This window comes from Lygodium microphyllum, chromosome 4 (assembly GCF_053477565.2).
Source record: "Lygodium microphyllum isolate KBCC chromosome 4, Lygodium_microphyllum_v1.1.10, whole genome shotgun sequence".
In the NCBI taxonomy this organism is placed as follows: domain Eukaryota; kingdom Viridiplantae; phylum Streptophyta; class Polypodiopsida; order Schizaeales; family Lygodiaceae; genus Lygodium; species Lygodium microphyllum.
In genome coordinates, this window is record NC_141138.1 from 172637806 (window position 1) to 172653452 (window position 15647).

At 41.3% G+C, this 15647-nt stretch overlaps 1 protein-coding gene across 4 annotated transcripts in view; it reads left to right on the forward strand.

Annotated features, from left to right (window-relative positions):
• Nucleotides 1-15647, forward strand: part of ATRX (P-loop containing nucleoside triphosphate hydrolases superfamily protein) — a 226923-nt gene that overhangs the window by 33375 nt on the left and 177901 nt on the right. For all 4 annotated transcript variants that reach the window (XM_087676926.1, XM_087676923.1, XM_087676924.1 and 1 more), the window contains exons 2-12: nucleotides 7936-8062; nucleotides 8164-8226; nucleotides 8333-8428; nucleotides 8503-8595; nucleotides 8732-8922; nucleotides 8993-9239; nucleotides 9339-9452; nucleotides 9523-9642; nucleotides 9829-10512; nucleotides 10612-10901; nucleotides 11649-11739. In XM_087676926.1, the coding sequence (XP_087533052.1) occupies nucleotides 7936-8062; nucleotides 8164-8226; nucleotides 8333-8428; nucleotides 8503-8595; nucleotides 8732-8922; nucleotides 8993-9239; nucleotides 9339-9452; nucleotides 9523-9642; nucleotides 9829-10512; nucleotides 10612-10901; nucleotides 11649-11739 (2116 nt within the window). The remainder of the gene's footprint in view (nucleotides 1-7935; nucleotides 8063-8163; nucleotides 8227-8332; nucleotides 8429-8502; nucleotides 8596-8731; nucleotides 8923-8992; nucleotides 9240-9338; nucleotides 9453-9522; nucleotides 9643-9828; nucleotides 10513-10611; nucleotides 10902-11648; nucleotides 11740-15647) is intronic.

A 15647-nucleotide genomic window follows, 5' to 3' on the forward strand; every position in this document is an offset into this window, starting at 1 on the left:
GCTGCTTCCCACTCTTCTGATGTCACTCTAGCAGCTGTTGTCACCTTATCAGGCTTGTGTTTGCAGATGGAGGCTTCATCGACTATCTCCTTGCTCGTAGGTTGGTCACTCTTCATCCCTGCGTTTGTAGATTCAGAGGCTCCTCACCCTTCGACGACAATTTCATTGCTCTAGGCGACACCTCCTCATCCTGCATTTGCAGACTCAGCAGCTTCTTCGGCAGTCTTATTGCACTCCAGAGCTTCCTTTGTGCTACGGCACCCTTGTATCAGATTCACTTCATCGGCATGATTCATCCTTCATCATCTTTTATGCTTCTTTTCTCTCTCAGTGTTTGCCGTACACAGTGTTTTCCCTCGCAAACCCTACTGTCTCTCTGGTCACTTAGTCATTTTGACACCGGCCATCCCAATATACTTTTTCCCATACATTGCATGCATTAGTAGCTGCATTTCCCTTGGGGCGAGCACCATACGGAGTGTTTTTGTAACCAATATTAATACCATGAGTCCCAAACATAGTGGGCTGCCTATATACATTGCCAAACTTGCCACTTTGTGTCCTAGCATCATGCCGATATTGCTACACATGGGGTTATGCATATTACCAGCCATATGCAGACACACTGGATCTTCCACACCACGCATTGCTTGCTGCACAGCATAAGGAGTTGTGCCATACATCCCCATATGCGGCCCTTGACCCACCATAGGATGGAAACCAATGCGACCATCAAAGTACAATGGCTGCCCCATCATTGCATGCATGCCCTGCTGTTCAGAAAGCATTGGATTGGCACTTCCAAGTTGACCTTGCATGTGCATCAATTGCTCCACTAGCATCATTTGCTTATGCTTACTATCCACATTTGGAACATCATGTTGCTGTATTGGCTCTTCCTTCGGTGCATCTTGGTGTCCTAAAGCTCTTGAAGATGATTTCCTCTTCTTGCCTTTGTTGTCCTCATTTAAGTAAAAACACACATGAACTGAGGATCATTTGTCAATTGCACAAACATTTCAGCTGTTATTCTTAGTTGATCTTTAAACTAGCCGTAAAATTTATCTTCCCCTTACTAGTTATTAGCTTTGAGAGACTTAGAAGGACCCTTATTTGGTATAAACCAATATTATCAGCTTGCTGTCCATGTAATAACCTGATTTAGCAGTAATTATATCAAGCATAAAATTCACATAAATTGAAAATGCACACTTTACCACTTTAATCTTGGACAATGAACAACGTGTTGGCTCCAAAATTGACGTTCCTTGCAGTATTTTTAAAGCTTGTATTGCCAAATGGATGGAGTGCAGCTAAGATTCTCTGATCTCCTCCGCTAATCCAAGTGTCTCTTATTGTCAAAATTGATAAGTAGGCCTTCAAATCAATTTGCCCCTTGGTTTGCTTGGGGATTGTGGCCTTCACCTTTCTCCTTGAAAGACAAATTAAGCCCCAAATCTGATATGTGTTGGCTAGTCTTTTGAATCTTTTTGAAATTCTTTAATTTCATTTGCTGGAATTCAAGTCCTAGGCCCTCAATTTTGAGCATGTACTATTGGAATAATTGAGCTCAATGGGTTTCTACCGAGGCTTTCTTTCTCGGCTCGTTCTTAATATCTCCTCTTTTTACTTGTGAAAACAGATTTGAAAGTCGGGAAAATGTGGCCTTTCATGGCTAGAGCAGGTCCATATGCATTTAATTGTGAATATTGCATTATTTCCAATCTAATTGTTGTCCAATCTTGAAACATTCAGTGTTGACCAACTAATTGTTTTACAAGATGACAAGTGGGCCCTTTAGGAGTTATTGCATTTTGAGAAAGAAGACCTGAGGTGAGTGTGAAATCTTAATTTTTGCTACATTAGGATTTATGGTAGAGATTTTTCAATATCTCCACCTTTGATGACTCAAATGGTTGGATTTTACTGAGATAACTTGAGAGATGGCTATAGGATGAGAGAGGATGCTGTAGAGAGAAATTTTAGAGTTTCATAGTGAGAAAGGTTGAGAAATTACTGTTGTCTTGCTTAAACAACCATGAAATAATCACCCATAGCTTAGGACCACCAAAAAGGATGCTGCCCCCTGTTATATGTTGTCACTTGCACCACCAAGAGGACCTTGGGCTGCTGTCACATGTACTTGGGGGGACTCCAAACTTCCATCGCCTGCTGTAGGATTGGCCTCGGTGGCTACAAATCACATTAGTAGCATCTTCTTGCTCTCTAACAGCCGCCTCCTCTCTCACAATGGTTGGAATAGATTTCCACCAGCCCCAAAACGTTTTTTCCACTTGCATGGGCAGATTTTGCGAAGTGGTAGCATTCTAATCCCATTTTTCAGCACTATTTAGCTCATTAAAGTGATTTTTAGAATAGTAATTTTGAAAATCAATTTAATAACTATTCTAGTGCCTAGAAAAATAATTCCACTAGTCAATAATTAAATTGGCTAGACCAATTTGTCTTCCAAGTATCCCTGAGTAGTTATAAGCCCTTAGATTGGCATTAATTAATTAATGCCTAGTTTCTAATTACACCATTGATATTAGTGACTAATAAATTGGTCTAGGCCAAAATTTGACACCGAGTACCACCTAGTACTTGTCAGACATAATTGATTAACTTTTACCTTTGGCGTCAACTAATATCTCAAGGCCCTGGGTTCCACACTATGAAATAAGCCTCACATGTGCAAGTCACATTAGGACATTTGACTAACTTTTAATCAAATGCTAAGCAATGCAATAAAATTTCACGTCCTTGTGACACCTCTTCTTTGTATTCAACATTCTTCTTCAGCTAGTGCAGATTTCTTTACTTCATCTCTCTCTCTGTCTCTCTCTCTCTCTCTCTCTCTCTCTATTCGTCTCTTTAATTGTGCACTCTCATAGGACCAAGGGTGCTAGAAATGACTACCCATGTGCTGCAATAATTGTAAAGGTCATGAAATGTCTGATTTAGATTTTTTTTTTTGGTCTAAGAAAAATAAGTTTGCATGGTTTACTATGAAGATTATTGATGTAGAAGATATGAGGATGTAGAGGATAAACGCTACATGGAGTTGAGGTAGTTATTGAGAATGTTGGAGCGAGCATCGGAAGCTTATGATTCTTCTCTTGATGAGGCGAAAGGGAACACGCCAAGAACATGCTACACAAATGCATAGGTTCTTGCTTGGAGGGACATCCACAATTGTAGCCTGTAGGTTCACATCCTCCGGGAACCCAAATGACAAAACACAACGGTGTGCAAAGGGAATGGGGTAAGGGTGATGCTCATGTAGTAGAGTTTTACTTGGACAGTGTCCTCACAAAGGAAAGTGCCCTCTTAAAATGGAATAGTGAAATGCACAAAGGCTAGATACAACAAGAAAATGCATGAAGGGTAGATACAATAGAAAAGGAATGCCAATGTCAAGGACAAAGAAGACAAGGTGAAACTTGATCATTTCGGAAAAGTAGCCCTCTCTCAATCCTTGGATGTTGATGCTGAGGGAGGAGCTAAAGTGCACGTAGGTGTTGAGGACTCGTTGCAAAAGAAGTAGAAGGTAAAGGTGGAGCAGCTTAGCTAAAAGAGCTACGAGGAAAGACAATTGTTGTGGTAGTTGGAAGAGTGCTTGCAACTCGATCTCAGGAGAGGTACCAAAAGTATGTGGAGTTGCACCTAGAACCTGACCTCAGAAGAGGAAGCATTGCCTCCATGCCCATGCTAGCCAAGAATGTGAAGGCTTAGCCACCAAGTCGTTTTTCGCTTTTGTGGCCATTTTGATATAGTTTTGGTAGTGAACATAAATCAATGTTGAGTCGTTGCACTTGAACTGGCTTGTCCAGCTAAACCCTTGTCCCTAGACAATGACAAGAATACTAGCAATGCTTGTGAGCTTTTTGCTTGCACTTGATCCTCTTGGAGGCATTGTGTTGACTGCCTCTCATGGGAAGACCACTTTTGCACTATCCTTGGACTTGGCCTTTCCCTTTGATCCTTTGTTGCAATGGCACTTTTTTAAAAATAGCTTTATTTAAAGTATTGAAAACAAATGGACCAGTATATTACACTGTATACATCTTGCATCAACTTGAAACATATTTATATGGTGATCGATGTTGATGTTCAAATTCTAATATTGGCACAACTAGTTGAAAGCTTGCAAATAAATGATAATCTAAAATGTCAATGGGAAAATATTGTGATACATGCTATGCTTCCCGTGTTTGTTGCTACAACCTTCTGTTTGTACAACACAATCATAGGATAACCTTTGAACGCCATGAATACATTGACTTTTACTATCTATGGATTAGGATTTATTGTATATGTTGTACATTAGAAGCCCTAACACTATTGTGAAATAGAAACAATGATCCTATTTCTATAGTGGCACCGAGTACGGTATGATGTATGAAATGCCATCCAATATGATATGATTCTAGATAGGTCATACAAATAGTTTTTCGTACAGGACCCATGATGATGACTTGCTAGTATCTTATTTGAGCAGTGAAGATCATTGAGGTAAAACATTTTCATGAAATGAAATGATGTAGTGTGGCAAGTGCCATATGACAACTTATCAGTAGCTTAACATGTGTGCCATTCATTGAGTCATGTGGGACCTATGAAAAGATGTATTTAAGGTCAGAAAGTTGAGTAGGACAATGGCAAAAACTATCCTCGTGGAGTCATCATTGAGCTTGCATTCATGTGTGCATTTGAACTTTTTTGTTGTTGTGTGTGCTTGCTCAATTTTCTTTTGAGTTTTATTTTGATGACTCAAGCCTGAGAGTTGGCTGTGTTAAGGAAGAGTTTGAACTGTGTGATGCATGCAAAGACAGCAACTTTGTGTCATGTGCAAGTTTTTTACTGCATAAGATTTTCTACCAGTGCAATGAATTTCTTTAGCCCTAAAGAATCAGGTTAAATGTAGTGTTGTTCTTTCATTCAAAATATTGACACTTGGCTGGCCAGAGCTGACATGTCGTCAAGGGTTGAGTTGCATCAAAACAAAACTCTAGGCACTTCTCTATTTTTAGAACCTCTTGATGATGCAAGTTCATGTTCCATGTGGAAATAAAAGAGAGATGGTGAAGATTCTGACTGATATGCACATGATCCATGCATGTGCACATGGAATAGCGGTGAATTGAAGGGGCACATTGGCGTGTAAGTGTAGTGTGTGTGTGTGCAACGATCCTGATTTTGTGACCAAGTTAACAGCAAGCAAATTTCTTTTTCCTAACTTTTGAATGTTGCAAAATTCTGTGTGGCTGAAGAACTACTGAGAGAAGAAGAGGGTTACTTTTATCAATGTTGCTGGCTGTTTTCGTCTTCCCTTCTGTACTCTCATTCTCTATTGCTGCCTTGACCTGATTTTTTGGTTTGTGATCACATGGGAAGATTTGTGCAATTGTGAAGCTTGCTGCTTGGACTCTACTTATAGGCATGTGGACTGTTTTTAGGGATTTCAAGTGAGTGTGCTTTTGCAGAGATTGCTGTCCATGCTTGCTGATACATGCGTACTCGTACTCGGCGTGCATCACCTTAGGGCATTGTACAAGTCTGCTGCTTTGGTTCACCATCGTCTTTTGCGAGGAGAGATCTGAGACACTGCTGAATTATCATGCGTTCTGGCACACACACATTGGATGATTATGTAACAGAGAACATTGAGTAGAGATTGGAAAGATTGGCAGAGCAGAATGCAAAGTTAAAACTGCAGTTGGCTGCCATGAGAAGTGATTGGAATTGGTTCTCTTAAGATTGACCGAGGAGGAGTTTTTAGGTGATGTAGTTGCTTGAGCAGATTATTAGTTGGATATTATATGACTTAGATAGTTGGTGGCTCAAGAGGGCCCAAGAGGATGTCATGACTGGAGCATCACAGCATAATGAGAGAGCTGGAATGAAGGGGATGTATAGAAGAATGCTACCGTGAAGTTAAAAGAAGAATGAGAGGTTTTGAATCAAATCATCTACAAAGAGAAAACAGTTTAGTCTAATTTCTAGAACTAATCAACTTCGTGAATCTTCGATTTCTCAGGAAGATCCTTCTTCCAGAGAAGATGGCAGCAACAGAAAGAAAAAGAGAAAGAGGAGAGATGCTTCTCCTAGCTGTTGTTCCACCTCTAGTTCTTTATTAGAGTCTTGTGATTGTGATTAGTCATCTGATGAAAATGGTAAGAAGAAGAACAAGAAAAGAGAGAGTGAAAGAGTTTGGTAGGTGATAAAGATTTCATGTCCAAAACATTTGATGACAAGCACAAAGAAGAGGCTGAGAAGGCTTTAGCACTTTGAATTTTTACATTAGTTTGGCTTGAGCATTGTAAAATCGGTTTGATTTGGCATTTTGAGATGAGGACATCTTTGAAAAGTCCAAGTTGAGGTATGTTGAAATGTGTCTGGAGGATTTAGCTGCTATTGATTGGTGGCTGTAAATTAAACTATGGGAAAATATGCAAAAACAGAGGAAAATTTTACTAGCAGTTTTGTCATGAATGTTTGAGTTCGACGTTTGAGGAGAGAGCCTCCAAAGAATGATACAGAGCGATTCAAGTTTGAGCTTCATATGGTCTATATACAGGATGTTGGCGAGGTAGTTCTTTGTATGAAACTTGAGCCTCTTCTTGAGCAGAGGCAATTTCAGGTACATGGGGGGAGACATGGATGCTATTGGGAGAGTTCAAATTATTGAGGGTTGGTCTTATGGATTACACCTTCAGGTGGCAAAGTGTATCATTGTTGAGCCTTGCCCGCGATACACAATGGATGATATGAGACATGGCCATGACCAGATCACTAGAGCCACTGTACTAGTGCTAGTTTATGAGCTAGTTGACTTCACTAGAGCCCAAGAGCCAGATCTAGAGAGCTAGTACGAATACCAGTGCCTGTGTTCCAGAGCCAAAGCCACAGAGCACCCATGCATGTGCTTTCATCATCAGTGAGCCTCTTTGCCTCCTGTATCCTAACTTTCCTTTTCTTTACTAGCATCAACTTTGGCTAGATTTGGTTTATTGACATGCAGGACCTAGACTCATCTTTATTCTATGGGTGCGAGTGGGAGAGTATGACTGCTTAATGTAAGCCACCATAGTCATAAGTCACAAAAGTCACCTTAATCCGAATCTCAAGTCATATAAGTCAAATTGCTCTTTACTTGACTTTTGCGTTTGATTACTTTTTGGTGATTAATCATGGATAACAAAGTTGTTGAATTGTGAAGGAAATTAAGTCAAAGCTTGTGTTTTGGATTAAAAAATTGCGTTGTTGAAAAAAAGCAAAAAAGACAAACGGGCTGTACAATTGTGTGTCAGGTTAATTCTGACTTTTTTCTACTCGTGTCTTGAGAAGTCCATTGCCTACATGTGTCCTGGAGAGAAGCCTGTCATCAATAGAGGGTACCTACATGTGTCTTGACTCTTCTAGAAGCCCGTTCCTGGTAGATTGCACCTACTGTTGCCAGTGTGTTCTTTGCTTATGGGCTTGTCATGGCAATGGGGAACACATCTAGCAGGTGGGTTGCTTTGACCACATCTTGTTGTGTGCGTTCTTTGTCTTCAGAGTTTGTCTTGTCTACTTTTTCACTTTTCTCGGCTGCCATCTCTTCATGATAGAGGCTTGCAAACTATAGTCAACTCACGAGGATGGATAAAACTCAAATGGAGGGGCAAAGCCACAAATGATTGCGTAATAAAGTCTCAGTTGATAATGTGTGTGATACGACAGAGTGATACATATAGAGAATGATAGGACGCTTATCTAGGAACATCAACGTGCCTACATTGGTAAAATAGTTGCACCCAGGACAAAATATTGGCATGCCGAAAATTGGGGAGCCTCTCAACAATATTGACCATTACTCTCTTGTGAAATGCATGGACTTTTCCGGGCTGATAAGAAATATATGTTCCTAAAAGCTCTGGTATTTCATGGCAGGGATAAGGAAGACACAGATATGGAAGATACTGAAGAGGAATTGGAGAGTACAGGAGAATCTGATGGAAGCAGTGACTTTGATGAGGATGCATGCTCATTTAGTGAGCAGGATTCCAACCTAGAGGAGGTGATTGGGGTGTCTTGTAGTTTATTTCTTTGATACGGAGTTTTGAGATCAGGTCAGTTTTTCTTGCATGTACTTTTTGTAAGCTTGGTTGTTTTTATCAGGCTCAATTAACAGATGAAGAAATTCAGGGGCTAATAGATCAGCTTTTGCAAGTTGAGAGCCAGGTATCTGAAGCAATTTTTTGTTGAAGTCTGTATTTTAGTGGTTCCAGATTGTTTAACGTTTTTGGGTGCAATCTTGGTCAAAACTGTTTGACTTCTGTACTCATAGGCAGCTGAAGCACAGGAGTCTCTTGAGGAAGAGTCCCTGGCCACTCTCAGACAAGAAGTCAAGATGGAACTTGCAGAAAAGCTTACTGAATCTGAGGTAGAATATTATGACTGGCTCTGGCATTATCCTGAGTTTAGCACAATAGACTATTTATGGTTTCATGATGACAGCTAGACCTGGCTGTTGAAGAGGAAATTGATACGTACATAGATCAATGGAGGGCAAAGCTCGATGAGATAGAGGACCAAAGTGCCCTTCTGCAGGTTAGAACATACATTCATGGACATAAATCTCACTGCAGATATTATGATTGTAATTGACATCTGCAGAAGATCTATTCAACGTTTTGAACTTGAAATGAATGAAAACGTCTGAAACTTATAGTATGATTGTGGCTAGGAGCGTCTGGAAGATGCTGGGGTAGACCTTGCCGATCTTTTTAAGTGGATTGAAAAGCAAACTCCTGAAGGTTGTACAACGGAAGCTTGGAAGAAAAGAACACATTGGGCTGGACTGCTTGCCAGTGATGAAGCTACCCATGCTGTCAAGGAAGCAGAAAAGGACCTGGAATATGTGAGACCAGTTAAAAGGTAAGAAAAGTTTTCTGAAATGGCTGTTCTATTTCCTCAGATAATGGAGTATCATTATTTTTTTCCACAGGCGCCATGGAAAATCCATCGAAGAAGGAGCAAGTGGTTTTTTACAGAAGAAGTTGTCTTCAGTTTCTACGGATGGCTCTAAAGTAGCAGAGTTATCTGATGAGGGCTGGGAATCTTTGGAGGCTCTACTTGGGGGTGGAAGTGATACACAGAAGTCAAGTGGTTTTGGTAGTGCGGCTTGGGCCTCTGTATACTTGGCTTCAACACCAGAGCAGGCAGCAGGTCTTGGCCTACCTGGGGCAGACCAAGTACGAGCTTTCTTTTGCTTTAGTGCTGTCAGGTGAAACATGTAAGAAGTAGAATCTGACAATAGTTCTGAATGATCCTCTTTGTTCTCTAACTTGCAGGTTGAGGAGATAGCAGACCTTGAGAAATGCAAGAAGGATCCTTTTATTGCTGCAGCTCTTGCCCATGAAAAAGAGATTGGACTTACAGAGCAACAAAAGGAAAACCTAAGGAGGGTAATGATTGAGACCTGTATTTTCTTTTGATGACCTTGTAAGCCTTAATTTGGATACTATTTTTCATTAGGTTGCTGAAGAAGATGACATCAGAAAGGGCAGGCTGATGCAAAAGTTGATATTCAAACGTAAGAGAGTCAGAAAAGTAAAGAGCGCTAGCTTCAGGGATGCATTTTTCAATTTTAAACAGGTAATACCCAGGTTTCTGTTTCTACCTGACCCTTCTAGAAATATTGGACATATATGGTCTTAGACCTTTAGTCAATCTCTATCAAGACTGGTCCGACTTCAAAGAATACGGTCCAATACAAAAAATACAAAAGGGGCTTTAGAAACGACAGTGACGATATACTGAGTCCACCTGTTTTGGTTGCAGCCTTCTGAAGCTGTCACCAGTGGGCAAGTATTACGCAATACAAGTATCTTTGAAACTAGTATTGTCTCACCATTGGAAAGCAATTCACACACAACAAGCGCCGTCAATTTCAAGGACAGTGTACTAGGAGATGTATACGGTGAAAGGAACAGTGAGAGCTGCAAAAGTGATGATTACAAGGCTGCTAAGACTGAATCAGGACTTGATGTTTGCAAAATGGCAAATGATTATTTGAAAATATCTAAAGAACCTGTCATTTCTAAAGATGGTTATAAAGACGCCAATAAAATAGTCATTAACATTGATAGTGATGAAGACTCTGCTCCACACGAAATGGAACTTTCAAGCTATAGACAAGAAGCATTTTCCCGAGAGCCTGATTATGATGAAAACAAGACAATAACATATGTTAGGACACAGTCATTTTGTGCCACTGGATCCACTCTTTCAGACAAAGATGATGATGGCGTGGGTTATAAAGACAAAATCATAGAGCCATCACGTGCCTTGCAGGTCACTAATTTGGCTCTGCTTGGTGAGATGGATAAGCAGGTCCACAAGAGCTTAATCTGCACAATGTGTCATAAAAGATTGAGGTTGAAGGAAGTGAGAAAGCATCCTCGTTTTGAGATTGCTGTTTGTCAAGAATGCTTGGAATTCTACCAAAGCGGTCCCTTCTCAAAGGTTTGAGTCCTCTATTGTGAATTTTCAAGGCATACCAAGTTTGCAAACTTATGCTTCTGTCACAGTGGGCAATTAATGGCCGTTTTTGTTCTTTAACAGGACTCAGATGGATCAGAAAATGAATGCTGCTTGTGTGCAAATGGAGGTGATGTAATCATGTGTGACCGTTGTAATAAGGTCATCTGCCGATCCTGTATCAGTTCAAACTTCGGAGATGATGAACTTAAACGAATTCTGTGTGGGACAGAAGAATATACATGTCTTTGTTGTGATCCAGAACCCTTGAGACCATTCATAGATCTGTTTAGGAAAGCAAGTGTGCTTGCCACAAAGCATTATACCGAACCTGCTTTCTCAAGTGATGATGAGCAGTTTGATGTCGGGGAAAGGTATTCAGTATTGTCATATTTACATTACCTTCTAGCATAGCAGGCTAGCCACTTGAACACCTTCTAGACATTTCAGAATTGTGTATGGTTGAACACTGTAACCGGAAATGATGCTTGTAATGAAATCAAAGATTGAATCTCAAATGGTGTTACTTTGCTTTCAGAATGATCAGATGTCTCTACAAGAAAATAAGAAAAGTTAGTTAGTTGGGTGGGTTCATGCTACTGGTTTTCCATCAAGTTGTGAAGACTGTTGTGGTCTTGTTTTGAGATTTGCCTTAACATTAGCAGTTCCCTGTTCTTAGGTAGTGTAATTGGTTATGTATTGCTTGGCACTATTTCTAGAAGCACATTAAGACTGTCTAAAATTACATATGGCATGAACTTCTGTTGGTCTTTTCAGGATTTGGCTCTCTGAACTAACATTTAAATAGTTGTCAGTGTGGTAAGTTTTTACGCAACTCAGGCCCCAAGATTGTCCTTGTAGCAAAATATTACGGGCAGACACAAAATGCCTTCTGATTGAGTTAAATTATTTTCCAGCACCATGTGACTTCATAAAGTAACAGATTGGGGAACAAATAGACAAGTAAATGCAAAAGCACATTAAAAACCAAAGTTAATTTGGTTAACCACCAATTAATCTTTAACTTCTCTTAAGATAGAAGAAGCAGTTATAGTTTTTCTGGTCCTTGTAGCATCTTTAACTTTTTCTTGTTTAAACAAGTCAAAATTGCTTTGTTGCAGAGGGAGAGAAAAAAGGCGAAAAAGACTCCGCCGAATAATTGGAGATGATGAACTTGAAGAATCCACAAGACTGAAGCAAGCCCTTGAAAAGGTAATGGCAGTCTGGACAAGCTGTGGTTATATTTCCAGTGTAAATTCTAGGCACTGGACACAAGTTTTGAGGGTTTGCTTTATTGGTCCATTTATTTGCTTCCTACCAAATTGGATTTTAGGGATGCTTAGCAAGGATGATATCCTTGTGGCTAACATTTTATATAAAAAATCTCATGATTACGTTCTTACTGTTAGAATATGAACATAGAAGAATGAATACAAGAATCTTACTGTTAGAATATGAACATAGAAGAAAGAATAGAAGAACCTGTGCACAAGCAAGCTATGAGATGCAATGAATCAACACGGAGTGGTAGGACTGTTTCCAATTGGTAAAGAAGCCAGACCAAGGGTGAAGGCTTGAAATAGAGGGCAGAGCATAGGGGTCATGGAGCCTTGGAGAGACAGTGCAGGCTGGATATAGTAGAAACTACCAGTGTGAGGCTCTGGCACATCAGGCATTGCCAGTCAGAGTAGTCAGGGAGGCAGCAGAGGCTGCATTTTGTAGTAGGCAGGTTGAGAAAAATGTTTAATGACATGGCAGCAACATGGACAGTCGGAGCAGTTGGGACAGCAAGCTGTAGCTGGTAGTGTGCTGCTACACCTTGCATTTGGACTCTGGAGGCAGGACAGCAATGTGCATCAACGGGGAAGTGTCAGTAGAGGACTCGGAGACTGACAAGTTTGGCATGGAGAGTATAGTGCTGGAGTGGATGATGGCATGGCAGAAAGGTGGCTGAATGAGGGATGTCACTTAGCTCCTATCATAGATTTTGTGGGACTTTGTCCTTTCCAAACTCAAATAATATGTATGTACACTCACTCCCATGCCCACATCCACAAACACGTACCCGCACCCGCACCCACACATGCACATGCATGCACTAACATTTATGTGTTCTGTAGTGAAGCCACTGTTCATTATGTCATCAATATACAAAAAGAATAGACTTTGCAACCCACCAGAGAATCTGTACGATTCCCAAGTGCATTTGCATGCTCTGAAACCCAAGGAGGAGGTTGTAGCAATAATTACATCCAATTAGCATTTATGACATGAATAGGATAATCCTTACTATTGTATAGATCACTATCACTAGGATGTGTTTTTCAATGCTCGGATTTAACATGTAATTGACTCCTAGATCTTTGGGCATGTGAGACATTGCATAGGTTGTGCAATGCTGAAATGTAATATTTTTGGATTCAAATATACTTTTTATGCAAAAATGCAAGAAAAATGCTGGGTGAAAACGTAAATCAAGTTTGTGTGTGATTTTTGGGTAGAAGAGTTAGTTTGAGACAATCATGGCATGCAAGGAGGGATTGTGGCTGTTTTTACAGTATAGTGGCAGATTTCTCTCTTCTCCTTGTGAGGATGCATACAGAGACAGACTGTTTTCTCATCTTCTTCAAGTGTGCTCAAGGTGGAATAGCAGGGTGCAGGGTTGGAATAGATCATATTGTGCTAGTAATAGTCGTGGGCTGCTTTGATATTGTAGATTTGCTATCTATGGTTGCATGCAAGCTTGCACATGCACACACACACACACACACACACACACACACACATATACACACACACGTCAAGAAATGATTGAGCAACCAGAGAGACAGTAGGGTTTGCAAGAAGGAACATAGGGTGTGTACGGCAAACACTGAGAAGAGAAGAGAAACTCAGATGAATGAAATGAAATAATGAACTAAATCTGATACAAGGGTGCCATAGCATGAAGGATGCCCTGGAGTAGGGAGATTGCCGAAGAAGAGGAGCCTTGAATCTGCAATGCAGGGATGAAGATTGGTGATGCCTGGAGTAGGGAGACTACCGTCAGAGGATGAGGAGCCTTTGAGTCTGCAAATGCAGGCCTGAAAACTGACATTAGCTATTGGAGAGCGACGTCAGAGAAGACGGCAGAGCCAAAAACTGAAAATGCAAATGCAGCAGCCTCTGATGATGGAAGCACTAGTTGGAAGAGTGACGCCTGATGACTGGAGAGGGGCTAGGAACCAAAATGCAAAGATATGGAGCCAAAAAAGTAATGCCAGCTGCTGATGCAAAGGCAGGGTGAGTGGAGGACCTCCAGGGCAGCCAAATGTAGGGATGAATTGTCACCTGAAGGAGAAGAGCTGATGCCAGGCAGGTGGATGTTGATGCTGCGAAGAAGCTGGTTTGCATTGAAGAAACACGACATGCACGACCAAGACTGAAGCACAAAGACTTAGACAGAGACAAGCAAAACTCACCTGAAGGAGAAGAGCTGATGCCAGGCAGGTGGATGTTGATGCTGCGAAGAAGCTGGTTTGCATTGAAGAAACACGACATGCACGACCAAGACTGAAGCACAAAGACTTAGACAGAGACAAGCAAAACTCAAACCCTAAACGCAAAATGCAAAACACAAACCACAAACCACAAAACCTCAAAACTCAAACACAGAGACAAACACAAAGAGAAGAAACTTTGAAGTGAATGAATGCTGTAAATGAATGTAAGAGTTTCTAGAATGCCCAAGGATAGAGCAATGCAGTGTCGGAGAGTGGCATCCACTGGAGACGAATCCCAAGTGCAATAACCACTAGTTGGAGATGAGAGAGTGTGGAGGCAAAGAACTGTCAGAGGTGACAACAGGTTAGGTGTTTACTGATGTAGATGGCCTCCTGGATAGCAATAGTGGAAGATGAAGACCTGCTGTATAAAGTGTGCCGAATACAAAGATATGCAGATATATACACGGGCGCAGTGCGCTGGACTGCGTGTCTCCACCTCGACGATGCAACCTGCTGTTCACCTTGAAGTCCGCTGCAGTCTGCTCTGTCTCCTGTCTGAAATCTGCGAATAGAGACGGAATCTGCGCGTGCCACCAGTCTGTAATCTGCGAGCAGAGAAGTGTAGGAGACTGCTGAAGTCCTCGGCTATTTATAGCCAGAAAACAGGGCGAAAATCAGGGCAGGTAGGTCGGCTGGACTGCAAGCAGTCGGACTACCACGTGGCAGTCCGACTGTACAGTCCGACTGGACTGTGCAGTCCTGGTAAGGCACTGATCTCTAACAGAAGGTGTGTCTACCTCCTCCTCGAGACCATAATGCCTTCTGAGAGCCTCCAATGATGGAGAAGCTTGATAGGGCGTCATAGGATCCGACGAAGGAGGTGCCTGAGACATTATGAGTCAGAATTGAGTCGTGAGTCTCCCACAAAGACTAGCCTCCACAATCACCACATGATACTCTTTAGAAGAGCACTGGCTTTGATATCATGTAAAGATATGCTAGGGTTTGCATTGAGGAAACATAGCATGTACGACTAAGATTGAAACACAAAGACTTAAACAAAGACAAGTAAAACTCAAACCCTAAATGCAAAACGTAAAACACAGAAACTCAAAACTCAAATATAGAGACAAACACAAAGAGAAGAAACTTTGAAGTGAATGAATGCTATAAATGAATGTAAGAGTTTATAGAATGCCCAAGGACGGAGCAATGTAGTGTGTTAGAGAGTGACGTCCACCGGAGGCAAATCTCAAGTGTAGTAACCACCAGTTAGAGAGAGTTTGGAGGTAGAGAACTGTCAGGCAACAATAGGGGAGGTGTTTGATTGCTGATGTAGATGGCTTGCTGGATGGGAAAAATGCAAGTACTGCAATAATTGCGCGGTGGAGAGATGATAGTAGCCTATGACCTAGCACTAGGTGCTGTAAATGTAGGCTGATTAGGTGCTATGATGATGCAGCAGATGGAGACTTCCAAACAATAGGGCAGTGGCTGGAAACAGGCCACCTATGGGTGGTTAGTGATGGGCTGAAGACGGTGATGGCTGGGCAGGAAATGATAGGTGGTTGATGGCTGAAATCTGCACAGTAGAGTGAGAAACCCTCACAAAAGGATGAGGCTGCATGGTGGGCA